Here is a 24875-nt window from a genome sequence, read left to right as displayed (position 1 = left end):
TTGGCTTTAATATTTAATTTATTTTAAATTTTTAGGAAAAAGCTAATTTTAAATATTAAATCAGATAAAATTAGTCCTCCTTAGAGAAAAAAATTTTAGAGGCAAATTAATAAAATTAGTCACTAAAATTAAAATGTTTAATAAATTAAATAAAAAATTATTAAAATTCTATATCTAATATTTAATTTTTTTGGAAATAAAGAGTGGGGACATGTTTTTTCTTTAAATGGACTCGATTGGGGCTAGGGCCCAGCATCACGTAGGTCTACCGGCTTTTAACTGTTTCACATTAAAAAACAAATTTTTTTTCAAACCCTGTTTCACTATCTACTACTTAAATTTTTTAAAAATTTATTAATTTGCTAAAATTATTTAATTAAAATATTTTAATATTTTATAAAATTAAATTTAATGATTTTTTAAATATTTAAAAAATTATTTAATTTTTATAATTTTAATTATATATATTGATGTGACTTGTAAATATTCTTCAACTCTTTTATCATAAATTATTTATAAAAAAATAAATGAAATAGTTGATGAAAATCAATAATATATATAAATTCAACAATTTGATTTGTATAAAATACAAACAAGAAGTAATGAAATGATTTTAAAATATAGATTGATTTAATAATTTTTAAAAAATTTGAGGACATGATGGTAATTGTCCATTAATTTATGCGCGTTAAGTTTTTGATTTGGACTTTTCAAACGAATTAGGTTATCTCAGTTGTTAATTAATGCTGTCAAAATTTCGTGCAATAATACACAAAGATAACAATGATAGCAATCATTGACCAGTTTATTCTCAGAGGGCCCATTCCATCTGTATTTATTTATTTCTTTCTACTGAAAAATAAAAATCTTATTGAATTTTATTTTACCTGCACCACGCAAGTCTGTGGCCTCGCATTGTCTGTTTTTTGTTTCTTTGCTGCGCTTTTTCTTTTTTATAGAAATATTAATCAATAAAAATTAAAAATAAGAATTATGGATTATATTAATAAAATTTTATTAAATAAAAAAAATATTATTTTAAATAAAAAATCATTATATTTAATAAATTCTTTAATTAAAATATAAATAATTAGAATAGTATTACCATAAATCTGTTTAATAGAAATATTAGTTTTAGAATCTAAGAAAAAATTTATCACCATTCAAAATTAAATCCCTGTATAATTCAATCCCTGTATAAGATAATTTGATAAAAATATTTCTTTAAGTGTCTGTCTAAACCTCTATATAAGATAATTTGGTAAAGATATCTCTCATTCTTTCTCATCTTTCGAGCATAAATCATTAAAATCTCCAGAACAAAACTATAGACGAAAGCTTCTACAAGATAAAACTCGAATAAGGTTTCAAGACTGACATCATCGTTGCGATTTCAAAAACACATAATAACTAGTAAATCTCTATTGAACATTACCATCCGAAACAATCGAATCAATAAAATTTGAAAAATAACCAACCATAAAAACAGACTCATAACTCTTCTACATTAACGAAATGTCTCCTCCTAATTCTTGTCTATTGACTGCTAAGCAATCATCAAAATATAAAGAATTACGAAAAAATTTCATATAAGAACTAAGAGTTTTTGTTTCCATAAAAAATAAAATGTTCGGCTTATAACTAGAAACCAAATAATTCAATACAATAACTGTCCGAGAATACCGCCATGTATGTGAGAAACATCCCAACTATATAGAAATCATAAGTGACGATCGGAATATTTTTGAAACTCTTAATAGGAATATATTTTATTCATGGATAGTCAATTTTTCGCATATCATCTTTCATAGGGAATGGAAAATAAAAAATTAAATTTAAAAAATATGAAAAGGCGAGAGTATCAAATTAGGAAAAACTTAAAGCCAGCGATTTAAATTGAAAAAAATCAATTGAATTGAATTATTTTAAAGTTTTAATTTAATTTTTTATTTATTTTATTTTTAATTTAAAAGTTTTAATTATTTTAATTTAATTTTAATTAAAAAATAAAAAAATAATCTACCTGATTAATAATAATAATATTTTAATTTAATAATATTAAGAGAATTAAAATTAAAATATTTTAAAATATTAAAAATAAAAATTATTAAAAAATTCAATTAACCAAATAAACTAAATCAAATTAATTTAATTCGATTCAATTTTTATTTAAAATCGATTCAATTTAATTTTTATAAATACTAAAATTTTAATTTTTAATTTATTTAATTTAATTTAATTTTTAACCGAATCGATTAAATTCTTTATCTCTATTTAAAAATAAATATAACGTAAATATAAATATAAAAAATTATAAATTTCTATTTGGATTCGATCCCACAGTAGCAGAAAGAAAATTTCTGAATTCTTATTTCTTTAAACACTGTCCATCTATCACAAAAATTTACATTATTAACTATTAGACAAAACCATTATAAGTGCTTATAGATTTAAAGTATGTAAAAGCATATAAAAAAATCAAGGATACATGGTACATTTTGTACTACCAAAGCCATCAAATAATTTATCTAAAGATGCAACACGTGACAAACCCCAATAAGAGAAAATAAGTCTCCATTTATTTATTGAAAAATAATTTTTTTTATTTTTCCATATTTGTGATACTTAAAGTAAGTTATTTTCTGAATTTAAGAACTTTTTAAAATATTATATATAAATTTATTAATCTCCTTTATTTTTAAATCACAACTGAAAATAACTATTTTTAAAAAATATTTTTCACATAAATCAGGCTCTACCCTTTCTTTTTTTTTAACGGAATCAGGCTGTACCTAATTTTAGTGATAAACTTACCAGTTGCCAGCCAAAGAGAATTTTTAAGGGAAAGAAAAGATAGTCTTTCTGAAACTCTATGCCAGCCATAAACTTTTTTTTCTTAATTATTAATCATACAGTTTTTGACCTGTAGCGCACTTGGGCCTTACAATGCTGTGCTTATTTTAAAGAAAAAGAAGCGTTGTGAGAGTAGTAGAATCACACTTAATAAATAAATAAATAAAGATAGATAGAGATAAGAAGAAAATATTGAGTTTTTGGAATCAAAGTTCATCTGCGTAGAAATTTGGGATACAAATCAAGATATAGACCCTATTTATGCTCACAATACAAATATATAAATACATAAATATCCATGTAGATTAATCTAAACAATTATTTTTTTATCTTGTAATGTATAATCTGAAAAGAAAAAAAATAGTGATTTTTCTTGACTCACTTGAGTAATTATTTAATAGAATTTTGGAATTCACAGGATGATTCAAATTATCTAAAATTCTCTTACTTAAATCGGCAGCTTTTGGTTGCTGGTAGAAAGAACAGAAACAGAGACCATCAACAAACCCTGAAGGATGTGTATTTAACGCTTAAATTCACAAATTGAGGCAACAATAGTAACTAGACAGAACCATAACAAGAACTGTACAACACGGGTTAGATTAGATCATCAAAAAATGAAATGCCATGGAGCTATAATTGGCAAGGATGACCTTGTGATGCCACAACTCTGGTCTTGCTTCCGCAAACAATGGCTTCTCTGTCCCTGCAAAACTCCATAATTTACAGCACAAAGCAGTTTGCTATGCATAAATGAATCTTTTAAACGATTGGCTTTCGGAAACACCCAGATGAGCTTCACATTCAGTCTTCAACCTCAGTGTTGAAAATAAAGCTTGGAAATACGGTGGTTATGTCCCTGGAAGAGAATCATAATAGACAAAATAGGTGCAGGTAAATATAGAGGTGAATTTGGTTGCACGGATGTGGTAGATGGAGTTAAGAATTTATAAAGCCACTTACTTCAAATAAGGAAGGGTCATGTTCTTCAAAATAGATGGATGTTTTACCACAAATATTTTCCATTCATCTTTGCCGATTTTACCATCCTTGTCAGCATCAACTTCAGCAAATGTCTGAATGAATATTGGAGGTACAACATTGAGTGACCCAGAAGATGGTGAAGGTACCATCTTTCTTAATTTATTTTTCTAAGAAACAAAGTTTTTAGCTGATACTTGCCTTGTCTATGATATCATCAAGGAGTTCATCCGGCAAATTAACATCAGATTCCATCAAAAGGGCAACCAACATTTGCCTAACCTGAAACCATTAGAAAGCCAGATAGCTAAAAGTCTTGGTATGAATTATCTGTCAACTTTGAGAACATAGCTAAAAGCCAGATAGAAAGCCAGTGTAGTGTACTCACTTCTTCTCGCTCGATAAATCCAGTTTGTCTCAAATCATACAACCTAAATGCAACTGCAGATAATAAAACACTTGCAGATAAAATACAACCATAACTGAATTTTAGCAGTGTAGAACAAAAGATTGTCAGCGAAATCTTACAATCTATTTTTTCTTCCAAAGGAGCACAGGGGTGGAACACACTTAGTGCATGGACAAATTCATCAAACTCGATTACACCATTTTTCTTTTCATCAAAAAGATCAAAAACCTTAAGGGAAAAGAAAAATTAGTTAGAAATAAGAAAGATTAGACTATAATAGGAAAAAACAGTGATTGAGGTCATTTTTCTAATTGTCTAAAATTTATCCAAAGACAGATACAGTTGAACCATTATGATGTAATTCTTAAGCAACCAAGACTGTTTCCATTAATGGGCTCACACTTTTCAAATTTCTGTTTGAAGGATCTTTCCCATTTCAGTACAATTTCAGCACAGGATTTGGCCAGATTTACATCCTATAGCGCTATCAAGTTCACTTGCACACTTAGTTTCTCTCATCAAGTCGAAACGAAGCTGGAATTTACTATAGACTACTAATTTAGCAAATGCTAGTTCAATATTCTGTTCTACTTCCATCATATTCTGATCCCACCCAAAAATATCAAATTGAAGCAATGCAATGTTTACGTTTCACAATCATAGAAAGTAAACATGACACAGGTTCCATTTTCATTACCCGGTCAAAGAAGAGATTCTCGCCATTAGGAGTTCTGAAGATTGCCAACTGAAGTTCTTCCTTCAATAACAAAATTAAATTAGTTTAACCGTGACAATCACTGGCCAAAACCAAGGATCATTTCAAGTATGCAACAAAAACCACGGTTAGCATACATAATCATCAATTACTATAATCAAACCAGGTCAAAATCCCCATTAATTCCCAGATCAACACCAGAGAAAAAAAGTTCAAAAAGAAAAATTCTGCAGCAATCAGTTAAAATCACAGACATCCAAATATTTGACATTATGTACAACTTTCTTTACCTTATGAATCAATCCATCGTCGATCATGGAACTACTCAACTTCTTATACAGCTCATACAACGCCTCCACTTCGTTAACGGTAACTGCATCGCCATTAACACCGCCACATAAAATGTCATTTCAATACCAAAGCCACAGAGAAGAGAAAAGCAAGGCAAGAAAGGAAGTTAAGAGAGAGAGAGAGAGTCACATCGAGATTGATGGGCAAGATCAGCAAGATCAGTGAAGCGGTAAGCGTTTCTCTTAACCCGTGGCCGTAACTCGAAGCAATTAGCGACAGCAAAAATCAAAACCTCGATTAAAGCCGCAAATGGAACAAGCGCAGCGCAAATCCGCTCTCCAATAGTCCAAGAGCTGGATCCCTGCCCAATCCAACAATCAGACAAAAATGCTCCAAACCGAAAAGCAAAAACACATACGCAAAATCAAGAGAGAGAGAGAGAGAGAGTATATACAGAAGAATTGTAGGAGAAATTCATGGCGGCCTGCGACGACCATTCATGCGAGGAAACAGGAATGGAAAATTTTCTTCATATTACGGAACCTATTACACGAAAAAAGCTAAACCGGCGAGATTGCGTGAAGCTTCGTCGTTTGTGTTAGGTGATGAATCGATTTAGCATTTTTTGGATTGCGACGGAAACTGCTGGAAGAGAAAAGGAGGACGAGTACGAGGATGGTAAGACGATGACAATTTCTATTATAATATGCGAAATCATTAAGCGAGGGATAAATTGGATAAGTCTGATTAGCGTATGAATGACACGTTATTAAAAATCATTATAATCATTATTTAAAATTAGGTTATATTTAATTTTAACATTATATCATATATTAATTTATTCTCTACAAAATTTGTGGTTAAACTTTAAGTATCATATGAATTGCGTAGTCAATTTGATTTGAAACATTAGGTAAATGAATTAATATTAAAGACATAGATGCAAAATTAGTCGACTGGGTACATAGCATAACTTGTACTCGGGGAGGGGAGGTGTTGCATATATACATCTCCATGGAGAGACAACCCACAGCTGAGTGGAGAGGAAGCTCTCTCTATCCAAAGGGCCAGAGGAAGTTTCCAAATTGAGACAAGAAAATTGATGGAACTCAAAAACAAAGGGTCTCAAAAACCACCCAAAAAAAATAATTTTTTTTTCCTGGCTAAATGCATGATCATTAATCTTTATAAAAAAAAAAAAATCAGTTTACACATTGTTAATTTTAATCAGTAATTTTTATAAAAATATAACTATTTAATACTTAAATTTTGTAAGATATAATTATTTAATTTTACAAAATATAATTATTTAACTTTTAAAATTTTGAAATATACATAAATAATATATAACTAAATAACTATATTTTTGTAAAAATTAAATATTAAAAATTAATAATAAAAAATTTAAGATATCAATTAACTTTTTGAGTAAAATAAAATAACACATTATATTTGAAAAAATAAGTGCCACATTGTATATTCAATTTTTTTATCATTTAATGTTTTAAAATCAATTATTCATTAATTATAAAAATAGATTAAATATTGAAACTAAAAAAAAAATTTAATGCTTACTGTATAAATTTTGTTTTAATTTTTTATCCTTAGAGTCAAAATTTTTAGTTATTCTTTATTATAAATTATTTACTTTAGTATAAATATAATTAAGAATTTTTTTTTACACATTGAAGTTCAATTTTGTTTAGTTACTTACAGCTGTATATTGAAAAAAGAAACCAGAGAAACAAAAAAAAAATTATAGAAATTTAAATAATCAAATTTTATATTTTAAATAATTATAGAAATTTAAAAAATTATAGAAACAAAAAAAAATCATATTTTTTTCCTCCACCTACTTTCATATTAAAAAGAAAAAAAAAATCAAGGCTTACTCTATGTTCAACATTCTATTTTTCTATTTTTAAAAGAATTTTAAAATTTTTTTGTATTTTGATTGGTCAATTTCAATTTAATTTTATGTTCAACATTCTATTTTTTTAAAAAAAAATTATAAGTTTTTTTAAATTTTTCTATATTTTGATTGGTCAATTTTAATTTAATATTAAATTTATAATATGATAATTAATAATTTTTAAAATATAATTTAATCTAATCATTTAATCTAATCTAATCATTTAATTTAATACTCGTAAAATTAATATAATCTAATCTAATAGTCCAATCAAATCCAGTTAATAATTAAGAAAATAAAAAAAGTAAGTTTCCTAATTTTTTATTAAAATAAATAAATAAATAAATTAGTCGAATTTAATTTTTCAAATAAACGTAGAAGTAAAATTAAGCATTTAACCATTTACTGATTTTGAGAATGGCTAAGGAAACATCAATGAAAATGAGCTTATTATTATTATTATTATTATTTATTTTCAAATATAAAATAAGAAGTTCATCCTAAACTATATATATCAGTCTTATACTACATTCTCCAATTTATTAATTTACAGTGTGAAAAAATATATCAAAAAAAAAGATAAAATTTTTTTTTGTTATTTTATTAAAAAAATTTTATAAAAAAATTAACTAAAATGATAGATAATTATTTTTTTAATTTCTAATAATTTCTCATACTTCAAACTTTAGTACTATAACTCAGATATAATTTAAGTTATACGTAATTAAAAAGTAGTGAATCATGGTTGGCTGAAATAACAAAAATGTGATAATTATTAGAGAATTATTTAATCATTACGTATTATTAACAAGTTAATTTTTATATATTTAAAAATTTATTAAAATATTTTTATATTTTTTCTCTGTGAATGAAATAATTTTTCATTCTTTTTATCATTAAAAATAGATGAGAGATAAAAAAAAAATTTAAAATCTAATTCTGATCTCAAATAAAACCCCTTATTTAGTCATTAAATATTGTTATTATTTTAAAATTTAATTCTGACCTCAAATAAAATCTCTTATTTAGTCATTAAATATTGTTATTATTAACAAGTCAGTCTCTATATTTTTAAAAATCTATTAAAATATTTTTATTTTTATTTAGATCTATTACAATGTTCTTATTTTTTTTAGATTTATTAAAATATTTTTATCGTTTTTCACTATTAATGAAATAGCCCTTTCTCTGCTAAAAAAAAGGAAAATAAATAAAAAAGAAAAACATAAAGATGATGAAGAAGAGTAAAAAGAAAAAAAAGGTGATGATGATTAAGAAAAAAGAAGGGAAATAAAAGAAGTAGAAGAGAACGAAGAAAAATAAGAAAAAAATGATGATGAGGAAGAAGAAAAATAAGAAAAATTATTTTTTTTCTCTTTTTTAAATAAAACAATTTAAAAAATTAAAAAGGTGTTGGAGGAAAAGGAAAAAAAATCGAAGAAGAAAAGAAAAACGAGAAGGAAAAGAGTGAGGGTAATTTAGTTTTTAACTATATTTTTAATAGTAGAAATATACAGAATAATTATTTTGTTGAAAAAATAAATAAAAATATTTTAATATATTTTTAAAAATATAAGAATTGACTTATTGATAATAATGATATTTAAAGATTAAATTATAAATTTTTTAATTATTAATACGTAAAGATTAAATTCGTTAGGTTTAATAATTTATAACATATAAAAATTTTAATATTATTTTATTTAAAAATTAATTTACTTTGTAATATATCAAAAAATATATACATATTAAATAATGCAATAAAAAAATCATTTTTTGAGTTCATCGGCTTTAATAAAAGCACCCTCTTGTTTTTAAAAAAATTTTATTCCTTTTCTATTTTCTATTATTTTTCTCTATATTTTTTACCATTTAAATTTAAATTTAATTTGAATATCAAAGAATTTCTATCAAAGCCATTCTCAATCGATTCTTGATTTCACATTTTAAATTTTACCGACTCTGTTTTTGAAGATTAAACTTGAGTTATCCATACGAGACAATAAGACGAAAGTCCATCATCAATCATTTGTTCATATAAATCATCAATGTCTGTCAGCATTTCTTATCAGTAGAAGAATATGGGAAAAAAAGGTAATCATGCATATAGGATAAGAATACAACAATTATCTCACATTCAATAATTTTTTTTTTGTTTTTAAATGTGAATTAAGTTTATAATATTATTTTATATAAAATATAATTAAATGTCAAGAAAAGCTGTGATAATATTGTTACTATTTAAAATTTTACTTTATTATTAATTTTTTCTAATTATTGCTAATGGGGCTTTTAATTAAATTAGGCACTGCTATTTCCTAATTTATAATATATTACTGTTTTAGAATTATTACATGAATAGGCTGTCTTGTCTTGTAACTTTCTTATGTAAGATACAAGAATTATTCATTTCATGTCCCTTTGTCCTTTTTATCAACATAGTATTAAAACCCTTAATCATTATAGTTTCGGTATTATTTATGGTACTAATATTCATCTATATGATTATTGAAATTCAATCCACAATTTCACAGAAGATTTAATATCGATAGAAAGTTTCTGATATCATGTTGAATTTAAGATTAAACTTAATTTATTTTCAAAATTAATTTAAAAAAAATGAATGGATAATGTCATGAACACGTTATTCATCTATTAAATTGATATGAGATTCAATAAATTTACGTTGAATTCAACACATTATTTTGTTTGATTGAATTAACTGTTATTAATTCAATTTTTAGTTAATGAGAATATGAAAATTCACAAATCATGTGGTGACCTATTAACTCAATGTAATCTCAGATTTTCTTAGTATAACATGGAATGAGGTAAGATGACAATATCATTACATCATAATATCGTATAAGAAAATAACTCTGACATAACTTTTATAGCCATCTCTGAACTCGTAATAATTTTTTTTTCAAATTTTATATAATTAAAATAGTTTTTTATAAAAAAAATCATTGATATATGAATCATGCTTTGCTCATTCCTACAATAATAAAAATATGAGAAGAATAATGAATGTGTAGATATTAAAATCTTGTGATTTAATAATTATCAATCGTACATTATTCATATAAATCTATCAAAATCCGTTCATTACTCATCATTTAATTGGAAGAAAATGGACGAATATCATATAGGATATTATTATATCACATTCAATATATCTTATATATTATTAAAATCTCAAAATAGAATATTAATAAAAAAATATTATCAGTCATCTTTAATTTAAAAATTTTTATAACACTTCATACTATAATTTATAATATAAGATTATTTTCATGATATTATATATATTATTTATTACATTATTATGAGTTACAAATGTAACGCCCCGGAAATCCGGACCGCTACCGGCGCTAGGATCCAGATCGGCATAAGGCCGCCGGGAACCGTAGCAAGCCTGACATAACCTGTAATCCTGTTTAATCCCATACATGATCAACAATACTCATAAACCTGTAAACATTCTCATATAACAACCAAGCTCAACCTGTACATAAACATAAACATAACATAAACCTCCACTGGAGCCCTCATCAAATGCTCCAATGGGGTATCTCATCATACATAAGCTTGGTTGAAACATAGCCTCATATCTCATATCATAAAGACCATGTACATACAAGTGGGATTAACAATCTGTATTGGTCAAGCACAACTCTATCCTCAATATTCAAATTACATAACATAACTTTAAAACACTTTTACATTACATCATAATACAATTGTCATGTCCACAATCTAACTATTACATAAACATATCTTCCATACTCTGGCTAACCTCCTGGTCTACCCTGTACCTGCACATCTGATATTAGGGGAGGGGGGGGTGAGCTATAAAGCCCAGTGAGCAGAATAGAGAAAACATATATTAAAATATTTTATGCTTCCATGAAATGCAACACATCACAAACATATCACATAAGGATGGCATTGTCACCTATAGTCCTCAACATAGTCCAATCGTGCCAGGGGCGTAGAATGGGCCTCACTGGTCTTTCTCTTACATACATAATATAACATAACATTCCAATATGCCAAGGGCGTAGAATGGGCCTCACTGGTCTTTCTCTTAACATAGTCTAGGGGCGTAGAATGGGCCTCACTGGCAATCCATACCGTATCATCATCATATCATACCATAGGAGGACTAGAGGATCATTCAATAGCCAATCCGCATCAACATCAAATTATGCAATGCAACATCTTCGTGATTACTAATGCAAACACCCTATAATATCACATGGCATATATGATGCACGAACATGCTCCAAAAAGTTATATTTCATTTATTTAAAAACTTAAGGTTCATTCCACTCACCTCTGGCTGAAGCTCCACAGACTCTGAAGCAGCTATCTCACTGCTGAGGTCCTCGGTTCCTCGGGTCTGAACCTACACAGGTGGACTCCAATGAGGGACCAAATATACATAAACATAACTCTAATAAACTCCCCCAAAAACCCCCTAAAACATTAGGAAAACATCACATAGAAATATGCATGAAATGGCTAAACAGGGCACTTTCGGCGGCACCTTCGGCGGCCGAAAGTCCTGGACAGAGACGAAAGTCTCTTTTCGGGGGCAACTTCGGCAGCCGAATGCTGCCTTCACAAAAGGGGGTTCGGCGGCCGAAAGTCACTTCGGCGGCCGAACCTGAGCTTCTCCCGAAGGGCAGAAACTCAGCTCCTCTATGCACATTTCGCCTCCCAAGCTCAAATCATGCAAAAACTAGTTCTAAAACATGCATACATATCATACATTACACCTTGGGGTCTCAAACTATCATATACCCCATCTACAACACTTCCAACAACACATAAACAAGCTACATTGTTTAAAACATCAATATAAACCCATAAACTCAACATATGCCCTAACATGCATTTCTACTCATAGATCTTGCATAAAACTTATTTAAAACACATAAGGAGCTTAAGATCGGCCCTTACCTCTTGAAGATCGAGAGGAAGACGACCTAAACTTGGAGATCCACGAAAATGAGCTCCTGAGTTCCCAAAGCTCCAAAACTTGTTTCAAAAGCTCAAAACTTGCAATGTGAGTTTAAAACTCAAGAAAAATGGAAGAGATTTGGAGGAAGAACACAAGATTTGCAAAGGGAAGGTCGGAAGCTCACTGTGGCCGAAAATGGGAGAAAGCTCACCCATTTCGGCTAATTGCCCCTTTTATAGGTGGCTGGCCAGGCCACGTTCGGGGGCCGAATGTGCCTCCGCATCCATACAATGTTCGGCGGCCGAACTTGACTTTCGGCGGCCGAACCTAGACTTCCCTAACTCATGCTTTCGGGGGCCTAACGTGCCTCCAAAACGCATGCATGTTCGGCGGCCGAACTTGGCTTTCGGCGGCCGAACCTGGGTTTTCCTCAAAAGATTACTCATGCAAAACTCATTTAATTTTGTACTTAAAAACATTAAAAACATGAAAACATTTCATAAAAACATGCTTTCACCCTTCTAGAAGTTTCCGACATCCGAGATTCCACCGGACGGTTGGAATTCCGATACCGGAGTCTAGCCGGGTATTACATTCTCCCCCCCTTAAGAACATTCGTCCCTGAATGTTCCTCAACTAGTACATGCATAGTAAAATAACATAACATACATATAAAACACATAGGGACTAACCTTAAAAGAGGTGGGGATATTGCTGGAGCATGGACTCCCGTGTCTCCCAGGTACATTCTTCTATATTGTGGTGGTTCCAAAGGACTTTCACCATTGGGATTTCCTTGTTCCTCAACTTTCTGATCTGAGTGTCAAGAATCCGCACTGGCTGCTCTACATAGGTGAGATCCTCTTGGATCTCTACATCAGGCTCACTAAGAACCTTGCTCGGATCTGACACGTACTTCCTTAGCATGGAAACATGGAAAACCGGATGGATTCTTTCCATAGACGCAGGCAAGTCCAGCTTGTACGATACACTCCCAATCTTTTGCAAGACTTCAAAGGGTCCGATGTACCGTGGAGCTAGCTTACCCTTTTTACCAAACCGAACCACCCCTTTCATTGGAGACATCTTGAGCAATACTAGATCCCCCTCCTGAAAATCTACCTGTTTCCTGTGGAGGTCTGCATAACTCTTCTGCCTGCTCGTAGCAGTTTTGATTCTCTCTCTGATGATGGGTACCACCCTGCTGGTGATCTCTACTAACTCAGGCCCTGCCAAGGCCTTCTCTCCTACTTCCTCCCAACAGACGGGTGATCTGCACTTCCTCCCATACAAAGCTTCATATGGAGCCATCCCGATGCTAGCATGATGGCTGTTATTGTAGGCAAACTCCACCAAAGGTAGATGCCGCCTCCAAGAACCGCCAAAATCCAGCACACACATTCTGAGCATATCTTCTATTGTCTGGATGGTCCTTTCTGACTGTCCATCGGTCTGGGGATGGAAGGTAGTACTGAAATCCAACCTGGTACCTATAGCACTCTGCAGACTCCGCCAAAACCTGGAGGTGAACTGGGGCCCTCTATCTGACACTATAGATACCGGGACCCCATGCAGTCTGACAATCTCATCAACATACACCTGCGCTAACTTATCCACAGAGTAGTTGCTCCTAACTGGAATGAAGTGAGCAGATTTAGTAAGTCTGTCCACAATCACCCATATGGAGTCTAATCTGTTGGACGCCGCCGGTAGCCCCACTACGAAATCCATAGCTATATTTTCCCATTTCCATTCTGGAATAGGTAGCGGGTTAAGCATTCCAGCCGGCTTCTGATGTTCCAGCTTCACCCTCTGACATACCTCGCAGGCTGACACAAACTGTGCCACTTCCCTCTTCATAGCTGGCCACCAATATACTCTTTTCAGATCCTGATACATTTTGGTGGCTCCAGGGTGAACGCTGTATCTTGCATTATGAGCCTCTCTCATAATGTCTCCCTTAAGCCCTATGTCATCTGGTACACATAATCTGTTCCCATAGCGGAGGATCCCCTTATCATCAAATCTGAACTCTTCACTTTTGCCTGACTGAACAGTCCTGGCAATTTTCACTAACTCTGGGTCCTCGTGCTGTTTCTGAGCCACCTGCTCCAGAAACACAGGTGTCACTTTCATCTGGGCTATTAAAGCACTTGTACCAGACAACTCCAACTGTAGACCTTCCTCCATGAGCTTGTAAAACTCCTTCACCACTAGATGGCAGAGCTAAAACTGGTGCTGAAGTCAACCTCTTCTTAAGCTCTTCAAAACTCTCTTCGCACTGGTCGGTCCACAGAAATTTATGATTCTTCCTGGTTAGTCTGGTCAGAGGAGCTGCAATCTTTGAGAAGTCCTGAACGAACCTCCGGTAATAACCAGCCAAACCCAAGAAACTTCTGATCTCTGTCACTGAGGTGGGTCTAGGCCAGTTAGTCACTGCCTCTATCTTCTTGGGGTCTACTTCAATTCCGTTCTCTGACACTACATGCCCCAAGAACGAAATGCTCCTCAACCAGAACTCACACTTGGAGAACTTGGCATACAAGCCATGCTCCCTCAGGGTCTGCAAAACTATCCTCAGATGATGGGCATGCTCCTCTGCATTCCTGGAATACACTAAGATATCATCTATGAAGACAATAACAAAGTGATCCAGGTACTGTCTAAACACTCTGTTCATGAGGTCCATGAATGCTGCAGGGGCGTTGGTTAACCCGAACGGCATCACAAGGAACTCATAGTGCCCATATCTGGTCCTGAAAGCTGTCTTTGGCACGTCTTCTTCTCTTATCCTCAGCTGATGGTACCCGGATCTCAGATCTATTTTGGAGAAACAACCCGCTCCTGCTAGCTGGTCGAATAGATCGTCGATCCTTGGCAATGGGTACTTGTTCTTGGTAGTGACTTTGTTCAACTGCCTGTAGTCGATACAAAGTCTAAGGGATCCATCCTTCTTTCTGACAAACAAGACTGGAGCACCCCAGGGTGAGGTACTCGGTCGGATGAAGCCCTTGTCTACCAACTCTTGCAACTGTTCTTTCAATTCTTTCAACTCAGCTGGTGCCATCCTGTAGGGAGGAATAGAGATCGGTCTAGTTCCAGGCATCAATTCAATCTCGAACTCTATCTCCCTAACAGGTGGTAAACCTGGCAACTCGTCTGGGAACACATCTAAAAACTCATTGACCACTGGCACTGCGGCGGGCTCTCTAATCTGACTGTCTAGCTCTCTCACATGAGCCAAATACCCCTGACATCCCCTCCTAAGCAACCTACGAGCCTGAAGAGATGAGATCAAACCTCTAGGTGTACCCCTCCTGTCTCCTCTGAAGACGACCTCTGATCCATCCTGACCTCTGAACCTGACTACCTTGTCCCTGCAGTCCAAGGTAGCGCCATGGGTAGATAACCAGTCCATCCCTAGAATGACGTCAAAATCTGTCAACTCTAGAACCACAAGGTCGGCGAACATGCATCTCCCCTCAACAAAAACTGGACTACACTGACAGACTGACTCTGCCACTGATGGATCACACTTGGGTCCACTGACCCAGAGAGGACACTCTAACCCAGAGACCATTAATCCCAACCTCTCTACGGCCCTCGGAGCAATAAAAGAATGAGATGCACCAGGGTCCATTAATGCATACACATCAGAACACCCAATGACTAAATTACCTGCCACCACGGTGTTAGATGCATCTGCCTCCTGCTGTGTCATGGTGAAGATCCTTGCTGGAGCTGACGGACCCTCACCTCTGAACCCTGCTGAAGAAGAGGCTGATCCTCTCCCTCTGCCTCTACCACTGGCCTGTGTCATGGCTGGAGCTACTGGCTGTGCCACACTACCAGAAGCTGTCTGCTGAGACTGTGTCACAAAAGCTGCTCTAGGACACTCTCGTGCCATGTGTCCCTCCTGCCCACATCTGAAGCAGGCTGACGTCCCAACCAGACATACTCCTCTGTGCGGTCTCCCACATTTCTTACATACTGCATTATCTGCACCTGAGCTCGAGCCACTCCCTAATCCCAGACCTGACTTGATCTTGTTCCAGAACTTGTTCTTCTTAAACTTCTTGGTGGTACTGCCCCACCTCTTACTACCTGAGCTTAAGGAAGAAGGATCCACTTTTCCCTTACCTGGAGTTCTGGAACCAGAAGGCTGTGCTGCTGACTGTTTGACTTTTCCCTCGATGATAGCACTAGCCTCCATCCTCCTAGCCATGTCTACTATGGCGTGAAAACTCTCTCTATCTGCTGACTGTATCAAGGAGGAATACCTGGAATGGAGCTTCATGATATACCTCCTTGACTTCTTCTGGTCTGTATCAAGGTTCTGCCCAGCAAATGGCAGCAACTCCATAAACCTGTCAGTATATTCATCTACACTCATATCATCAGTTTGTCTCAACTGCTCGAATTCTATCATCTTCAATTCCCTTGAACTATCAGGAAAAGCCCACCCTGCAAATTCATTAGCAAACTCCTCCCATGATAGACTATCCACCCTCGGTTTCACATAGCCCTTGAACCACTCACGGGCCTTCTTGCATTTTAGTGTGAACCCAGCCATCTGAATGGCTCTACTGTCATCCGCCCCTATCTCATCTGTTATCGCCTTGACCCTCTCAAGGTACACAAACGGGTCATCACCGGTTTCAAACTGGGGAGCGCCCAACTTCATATAATCAGTCATTCTGACCTTGCTCCCTCCTGATGAGCTAGGTTGAGGTATTTGGGCTTCTGGGACAGTAGGTGCTGCTGGTGGTGGAGGAGGTGCAACATTTTCTGTAGTAGGGTTTACTGGATTTGGATGGTAGGGTGGTGGTGGATACATAGGATACTGTGGGTATGGTGGGTAATATGGTGGGTATGGCATCTGTGTGGGGTAAGGGCTAAAACTAGGGTAATCCGATGTACCTCTCATCGAATACCCGGGATTCTGTGAGAAAGGTGGGTAATGAGGTGGCTGTACAAATCCCGAGGCCTAAGTGCCTCCTTGGGACTCTCCCATACCTTCCTCTGACATACTCATCCCCAAACTGCCATCCCTCCTCTGGTCCACATCCATGTCCTCTCCCACATCTTCGGACATACCACCTTGAACTGTTCCTCGTACCGATCTGCTTCTTCCCAGATCTAAAGACCTTCTAGGGTCTCTTGCTACTCTGTCCCTGTTGGACCTGCTAGACATTGCCCTAGGCAATGCTGGAGGACGGGCGTTCATGCCCTCATCCTCAGGTGGCATCCCAGTCAATCGTGCAGATCGACGAGTTCCTCTCATCCTGTTTTCTGAAAACAGTACATAACACATAGAATCATCAGCATCATATGGTTCATGTGGGCACACATGAACCCTCATCACAAACGTCACATAGCATAGCATATCATTAATGCACATGCATAAAGTCATGGCATTTCACATCATCATGCAAGACAGGACTCCATATCCTATCCTAGTGGACATGACTTTTCCTACTGTGCTTGACCTGCTATAACCTCTATGAGCCCGACACTCTAGGTCCGACCATATGAACCTAGGGCTCTGATACCACTCTGTAACGCCCCAGAAATCCGGACCGCTACCGGCGCTAGGATCCAGATCGGCATAAGGCCGCCGGGAACCGTAGCAAGCCTGACATAACCTGTAATCCTGTTTAATCCCATACATGATCAACAATACTCATAAACCTGTAAACATTCTCATATAACAACCAAGCTCAACCTGTACATAAACATAAACATAACATAAACCTCCACTGGAGCCCTCATCAAATGCTCCAATGGGGTATCTCATCATACATAAGCTTGGTTGAAACATAGCCTCATATCTCATATCATAAAGACCATGTACATACAAGTGGGATTAACAATCTGTATTGGTCAAGCATAACTCTATCCTCAATATTCAAATTACATAACATAACTTTAAAACACTTTTACATTACATCATAATACAATTGTCATGTCCACAATCTAACTATTACATAAACATATCTTCCATACTCTGGCTAACCTCCTGGTCTACCCTGTACCTGCACATCTGATATTAGGGGAGGGGGGGGTGAGCTATAAAGCCCAGTGAGCAGAATAGAGAAAACATATATTAAAATATTTTATGCTTCCATGAAATGCAACACATCACAAACATATCACATAAGGATGGCATTGTCACCTATAGTCCTCAACATAGTCCAATCGTGCCAGGGGCATAGAATGGGCCTCACTGGTCTTTCTCTTACATACATAACATAACATAACATTCCAATATGCCAGGGGCGTAGAATGGGCCTCACTGGTCTTTCTCTTAACATAGTCTAGGGGCGTAGAATGGGCCTCACTGGCAATCCATACCGTATCATCATCATATCATACCATAGGAGGACTAGAGGATCATTCAATAGCCAATCCGCATCAACATCAAATTATGCAATGCAACATCTTCGTGATTACTAATGCAAACACCCTATAATATCACATGGCATATATGATGCACGAACATGCTCCAAAAAGTTATATTTCATTTATTTAAAAACTTAAGGTTCATTCCACTCACCTCTGGCTGAAGCTCCACAGACTCTGAAGCAGCTATCTCACTGCTGAGGTCCTCGGTTCCTCAGGTCCGAACCTACACAGGTGGACTCCAATGAGGGACCAAACATACATAAACATAACTCTAATAAACTCCCCCAAAAACCCCCTAAAACATTAGGAAAACATCACATAGAAATATGCATGAAATGGCTGAACATGGCACTTTCGGCGGCACCTTCGGCGGCCGAAAGTCCTGGACAGAGACGAAAGTCTCTTTTCGGGGGCAACTTCGGCAGCCGAATGCTGCCTTCACAAAAGGGGGTTCGGCGGCCGAAAGTCACTTCGGCGGCCGAACCTGAGCTTCTCCCGAAGGGCAGAAACTCAGCTCCTCTATGCACATTTCGCCTCCCAAGCTCAAATCATGCAAAAACTAGTTCTAAAACATGCATACATATCATACATTACACCTAGGGGTCTCAAACTATCATATACCCCATCTACAACACTTCCAACAACACATAAACAAGCTACATTGTTTAAAACATCAATATAAACCCATAAACTCAACATATGCCCTAACATGCATTTCTACTCATAGATCTTGCATAAAACTTATTTAAAACACATAAGGAGCTTAAGATCGGCCCTTACCTCTTGAAGATCGAGAGGAAGACGACCTAAACTTGGAGATCCACAAAAATGAGCTCCTGAGTTCCCAAAGCTCCAAAACTTGTTTCAAAAGCTCAAAACTTGCAATGTGAGTTTAAAACTCAAGAAAAATGGAAGAGATTTGGAGGAAGAACACAAGATTTGCAAAGGGAAGGTCGGAAGCTCACTGTGGCCGAAAATGGGAGAAAGCTCACCCATTTCGGCTAAGTGCCCCTTTTATAGGTGGCTGGCCAGGCCACGTTCGGGGGCCGAATGTGCCTCCGCATCCATGCAATGTTCGGCGGCCGAACTTGACTTTCGGCGGCCGAACCTGGACTTCCCTAACTCATGCTTTCGGGGGCCTAACGTGCCTCCAAAACGCATGCATGTTCTGCGGCCGAACTTGGCTTTCGGCGGCCGAACCTGGGTTTTCCTCAAAAGATTACTCATGCAAAACTCATTTAATTTTGTACTTAAAAACATTAAAAACATGAAAACATTTCATAAAAACATGCTTTCACCCTTCTAGAAGTTTCCGACATCCGAGATTCCACCGGACGGTTGGAATTCCGATACCGGAGTCTAGTCGGGTATTACAACAAAACTAACCACTTTTTTCTTATTAAATTTTATAAATTTGCTATGATTTTGATATACATAATTAATTTTTACTTGAAATTTGATTTTAGACATATTTTTTTAAGTAAAAATTAAGAAAAGGGATGAAAAAATACTGAATTATAAGATTTTCGGATTAGAGGATTATAGTCTTGGATGAGACCATAGTCCAAGGTGATAGACATGTTTAGAATCACGATTTTTTCAACTGTACAGAGATAAAATCAGCGTCAGATTGAAGTAAACACAATTAGATTATGATAGGGATAAGATAGAAGTAGTAGGATTTATTTTAAATTGAGAATTTTTATCTTTTTGTTAGGGAAAAGCCTATATAAAGGCTGTCCAAGAATTAACCTATCATCATATGTTTCTCTTTTTCTTCTCCTCTCTTATATTCGGTAATTATTTAATTGAGTTAGTAACAAGTAGCAATTAGCATAGTCGTTTATATTAAGAAATTAATAGATTTGATTTAAATAATCTGCGTGTTATTATTGATCAACTTTGGGTTCTTTTCTTTTAAAACAGTTAACTAATTAAATCTACACGCGGTTGGAATTGTTCATTAACTAGGAATTAATTTAAGTGTGAAGCGGATTAATTTAATCATAAGAAAAAACCGGTGGGATTGACCACTATAACTAAACAATAGATAATAAAATGAATTATTTTTCTAATTAATGATCAACGGCCAAACCTCTCAGTTTGATTATCTTCAGCTGAATTTAATTTAATTTAATTATTTGTTTTACTATCTCAATTGCATTATTTATTTTTCTTTTCAATTTTTTTGGCTTACCCAAAGCAAAATCAATCCTCTCAAACAAAAATTTTCTTCTTCTCTCTTTTTGTTTTAAACTATTATTCTTATTCAAATAGTCATCTAAATTAAATAGAGTTAAGGTCTCTATGGTATCGATACTCACTTATCTTATCTATAACTTCATATTGAATCAAGAAAAGGGAGATAAGTTTTCATTGACGGATTCGACACCCGTCAAATTTTAGCACTGTTCCCTACCTTTAACTATTTATTTTTATTTTTATGACCAGGTCTAAAAATAGTAGAATTCAGTTTGATCTGAAAATTGAGAAGATTGCAAAAAGGTTGAGAAAAAAAACTAAGTTGCAAAAATAGGCCAATTCGGAAGCCTCTTAACCACCTGCCTGCTCACCTTTGCGCACCAAAGACACCACGTCGTTAACACCAATCGAGCCTCCAGTTGACACCAATTGAAGAGACACTATGGCCGCAGCTGCTGCTGAAGAACAATCCCTTTGCATCACATACCCAGTGTTGAACACACCCCTGAAATTGCGAACATGTATGATTCATATGTTACCAAAATTCCAAGGATTGGAGAATGAAGACCCATCATCATCTGAAAGAGTTTTATGTAGTTTGTTCAAGTATGAGACCACAAGGTATAACTGACGAATAAATAAAGTTAGTAGTTTTTCCTTTTACTTTGATTGAATCCGCTAAAGATTGACTCTACTATTTACCTCTAGGTTCAATCACCACTTGGATGCAAATTAGAGAATTATTTTTAGAAAGGTTTTTTTCAACAACTAAAGCATCATCTATAAGAAAGGAAATAAGTGGAATCAAACAAAGAAAAAAATAAAATTCTACATGAATTTTGAGAACATTATAAGAAATTAATTACAAGTTGCCCAAAACATGGAATCACTCCAAAACAGCTCAACCTTCACTTCTATGAAGGACTTTTTCCATTAGAAAGAAGAATAATAGATGCTACTAGTGGATGAGCTATTACGGAAATGAAACCTGAAAAAGATAAAACTTTAATCTCAAAATTGACTGCCAACTCTAGATAGTATGGCCGAGATGAGGACATTCCTAGGAATGCGAATAAGGTAAGTATTGCATCTTTAGATTCTAAAATTTCATAACTTATTGTTGCAATTCAACAATTGGCTACAGTAAATAATATATGAACCTGTGGTATTTGCAAACAAGCAAACAAGCTGATAATCCCACAGATATGTGTCCTATCCTTCAAGAATGTGAGCTACAGGTAAATACTATTGGAGGATTCAATGAACAACAAATGAAGTATGACCCGTTTTCTAGCACTTACAATCCGGGATGGAGAAATCATCCAAACCTTAGCTATGTGAATATACAGCAAAACTACCAGCCAAGAGCAAACTATCAAGCTGCAAAATTAGGTATGTCTCTAGAAGACATTGTTCAATCCTTTTCTAATAGCACTCTTGCTTTTCAACAGGAAACGAAGTCGAGCATACAGAATTGAAAAATTAAATGAGCCAACTTGCTACATCAGTGAGCAAGCTGAAATCTCAAGGAAAACTGTCCTCCCAAACCATGCCAAATTCAAAACAGAATGCAAGTGCAATTACGCTGCGAAGTGGAAAGGAGTTAGAATCTGCTAACCTGAAGAGATTTGCCCAAGACAGTACGGCAGATCTGATACCAGAAGCAGAAATATAAATTCTAGCAGAGAATCAGACTAAAAAATTAGAGGTAGAATAGCCCCCAAGTCAGGTAAGACGTCATCCTTTTCCTAAAAGACTTGCTTAATAAAAACGGAAAAAGAAAGAAAAAGAGATATTGGAGATTTTTCGCAAAGTCCAGGTGAACATCTCCCTTTTTGAAACCATAAAACAAATACCTAGGTATGTGAAATTTCTAAAAGACCTTTGTACTAATAAAAGAAAATTGTATGGGCACTAAAAGATTAAAGTGGGGGAGAATGTGTCAGCTGTACTTCAAAGAAAGTTTCCACAAAAATGTAAAGATAAGGGAATGTTTACCATATCATGTAAAGTTGGAAACCTTGAAGTCAAGAAGGCAATGTGTAGTTTAGGAGCTTCCATAAATGTTATGCCTGTGTCAGTTTATTTGTCTTTGGATGCAAGTCCTTTAAAATAAACAGGAATCACATTTTAACTCGCCAATAGATCAATAGTTTATCCTAAAGGCGTGTTGGAGGATATTTTGGTCCAAATGGAGAAATTAATTTTTCCAGCAGACTTCTTTGTCTTGGACATGGAAGATGACAGTTCATCCAACTCTATAGATTTATTGCTAAGAAGATCATTTCTTGGCACAGCTAGAACGAAAATCGACGTGCACAAAGGTATGCTCACAATGGAGTTTGACGGAGAAGAGATAAAATTTAATGTCTATGATGCAATGAAGCATTCTGATGATAATTTTTCTCTTTGCAGCATAGATGAAGTTGATCATCTCGCTCAAGAAGCATTTGAATTAAGCAAGAAAGACAAGTTGAAAGTAGTTTTAACTGAAAACTTGACAATGACCGCCTTGACAATGACTGCCTTGACAATGACTGCCTTGACAATAGTACATCGTAATTCAATGAAAAAATCATAAAAACAGTCCACTCATTGGATACTTTGAGCCACAAGGCACCAAAACTTGAGTTGAAAATACTTCCAGCTCATTTAAAAAATATATTTTTGGGAAGTAATAACAAATTTCCAATCATAATCTCATCCAAGTCGAATCTTTTAAAAGCAAAGAAGTTGATTTGGATGCTGAATGAATACGAAGATGGAAGTGGATGAAATTTAACATGTTATTAAGTCTAGCCTAGGATAATAAACAAGGGCGCTGCTTGGGAGGCAATCCAGGATTACAGGCTTGCCCAAGCCTATACAGTCACCGCTGAGTTTCTTTTAATTTTCAATTTTTAATTTATATGTCTGTTATTTTCTACCTTAAAGCAGATTAGACCTTCTGGACAATTTTGGATTTTATGGGATCTTTTATAACCTTCAATGGTTATTTTGGTGGTAAGTTATTATTTTTGAAACTACTCTAAAGAAACGTAAATTTTATTATACTATTTTTAATTACTGTTATTTATAAAAAAAAAATAAATATAAACTTAACCCTAATTTTCTTTTTTCTCTTCTTCCCTTTCTTCCCTGAGACCTCTCCCTCTCGCCTCTCTCTCCCATCATAGGTACATCCATGGCGAGGACCACCCAGCCCGATGACACCACCACCCAGCCCGAAGCCTGCTCCTCCTTGCGCCGCTGCCATACTTCATCAATGACACCAACAACTTCGGCAACTGACTCGCACATCCCTGGCAGATCGACAAACGCACCGCCAACACCACCCGGGTCACCCTCACTGTTGTCCTCTCCGCCGGCCTCGATAAGGAGAAAGACACGTTCGCAGGCAAAGGAAGACCCCTTTTTATGAACTGCCCACCGATGATAAGGAAGAGGAATGGGCGGTGAAACCCAAAATTCTGAAGCAACTCCAGGTTCTATCATTCCACCATGATCGCGCTTATTTCGAATAGAGGATAAATCAGCGCCAGCAACCTTAGTAGCACCTCCAGAACCTGATGATCAAACCCGCCTAGCTAGAATTGAGGTAAGAATGCACCACATTGATGCAAAGTTAGATGTCATCCTCTCTCACTTGGGGTTACCCATACCCCAACCACCACCAGCCTGAGTTTTCAGAATTATTCTCGGATTTTAATTTTTCTAGGTTTTTTCAGTATTATTTTCAGTTTTAAATTGTATTAAAAAAATTCATAGAATTCAAGTTCTTATACCATTTGTATACTTGCTTAAATAGAATAAATTTATCGTTGTTCATTTTGTTAGTTTTATTTTGAAGACTTGATTTGAAAACTCATGAAGTATGGTCCTTATTTAAATAATTGGGTAATGAATGCATATTATTTTAAATGAGTTGCTGCCCTTTATTGAAAATATTTTAAAGAACACTATCTAGACTATGTGTTTATGTGAAAATTAAGGGGTATCATAAAAAAAAAGAAAAAAAAAAGAAGAAAAAAAGTAAAATTAAAAATCAGAAATTAATGCACTCCTAATGCACTCCTCTAATTGCTTGATTAATTGGTTACTAACCCAATGCCCCAAGTAGTGCGGTATTTGGTGATCC

The 24875-nt window shown here is 34.6% G+C and overlaps 1 protein-coding gene across 2 annotated transcripts; it reads right to left on the bottom strand.

Annotated features, from left to right (window-relative positions):
- Positions 1–3351: 3351 nt before the first annotated feature.
- LOC110602980 (calcineurin B-like protein 9) lies at positions 3352–6140 on the bottom strand. 2 transcript variants are annotated; one of them, XM_021740612.2, is made up of 9 exons: positions 5704–6140; positions 5439–5602; positions 5249–5331; positions 4941–5000; positions 4363–4471; positions 4223–4275; positions 4036–4116; positions 3817–3929; positions 3352–3712 (listed from the first exon to the last, which is right to left on the bottom strand). In XM_021740612.2, exons 3-9 carry the CDS (start codon positions 5273–5275, stop codon positions 3658–3660), a joined length of 498 nt encoding a protein of 165 aa, XP_021596304.1. In that variant the 5' UTR covers positions 5276–5331; positions 5439–5602; positions 5704–6140; the 3' UTR covers positions 3352–3657. The 2 variants fall into 2 exon arrangements, with proteins under 2 accessions (XP_021596304.1, XP_021596303.1); XM_021740611.2 differs by having other exon boundaries at positions 5439–5610; positions 5704–6138.
- Positions 6141–24875: the final 18735 nt, after the last annotated feature.

This window comes from Manihot esculenta, chromosome 16, assembly GCF_001659605.2.
Source record: "Manihot esculenta cultivar AM560-2 chromosome 16, M.esculenta_v8, whole genome shotgun sequence".
Classification (NCBI taxonomy): domain Eukaryota; kingdom Viridiplantae; phylum Streptophyta; class Magnoliopsida; order Malpighiales; family Euphorbiaceae; genus Manihot; species Manihot esculenta.
Note: the sequence above shows the minus strand (reverse complement) of the source record. Positions and strands in the feature narration are given on the sequence as shown.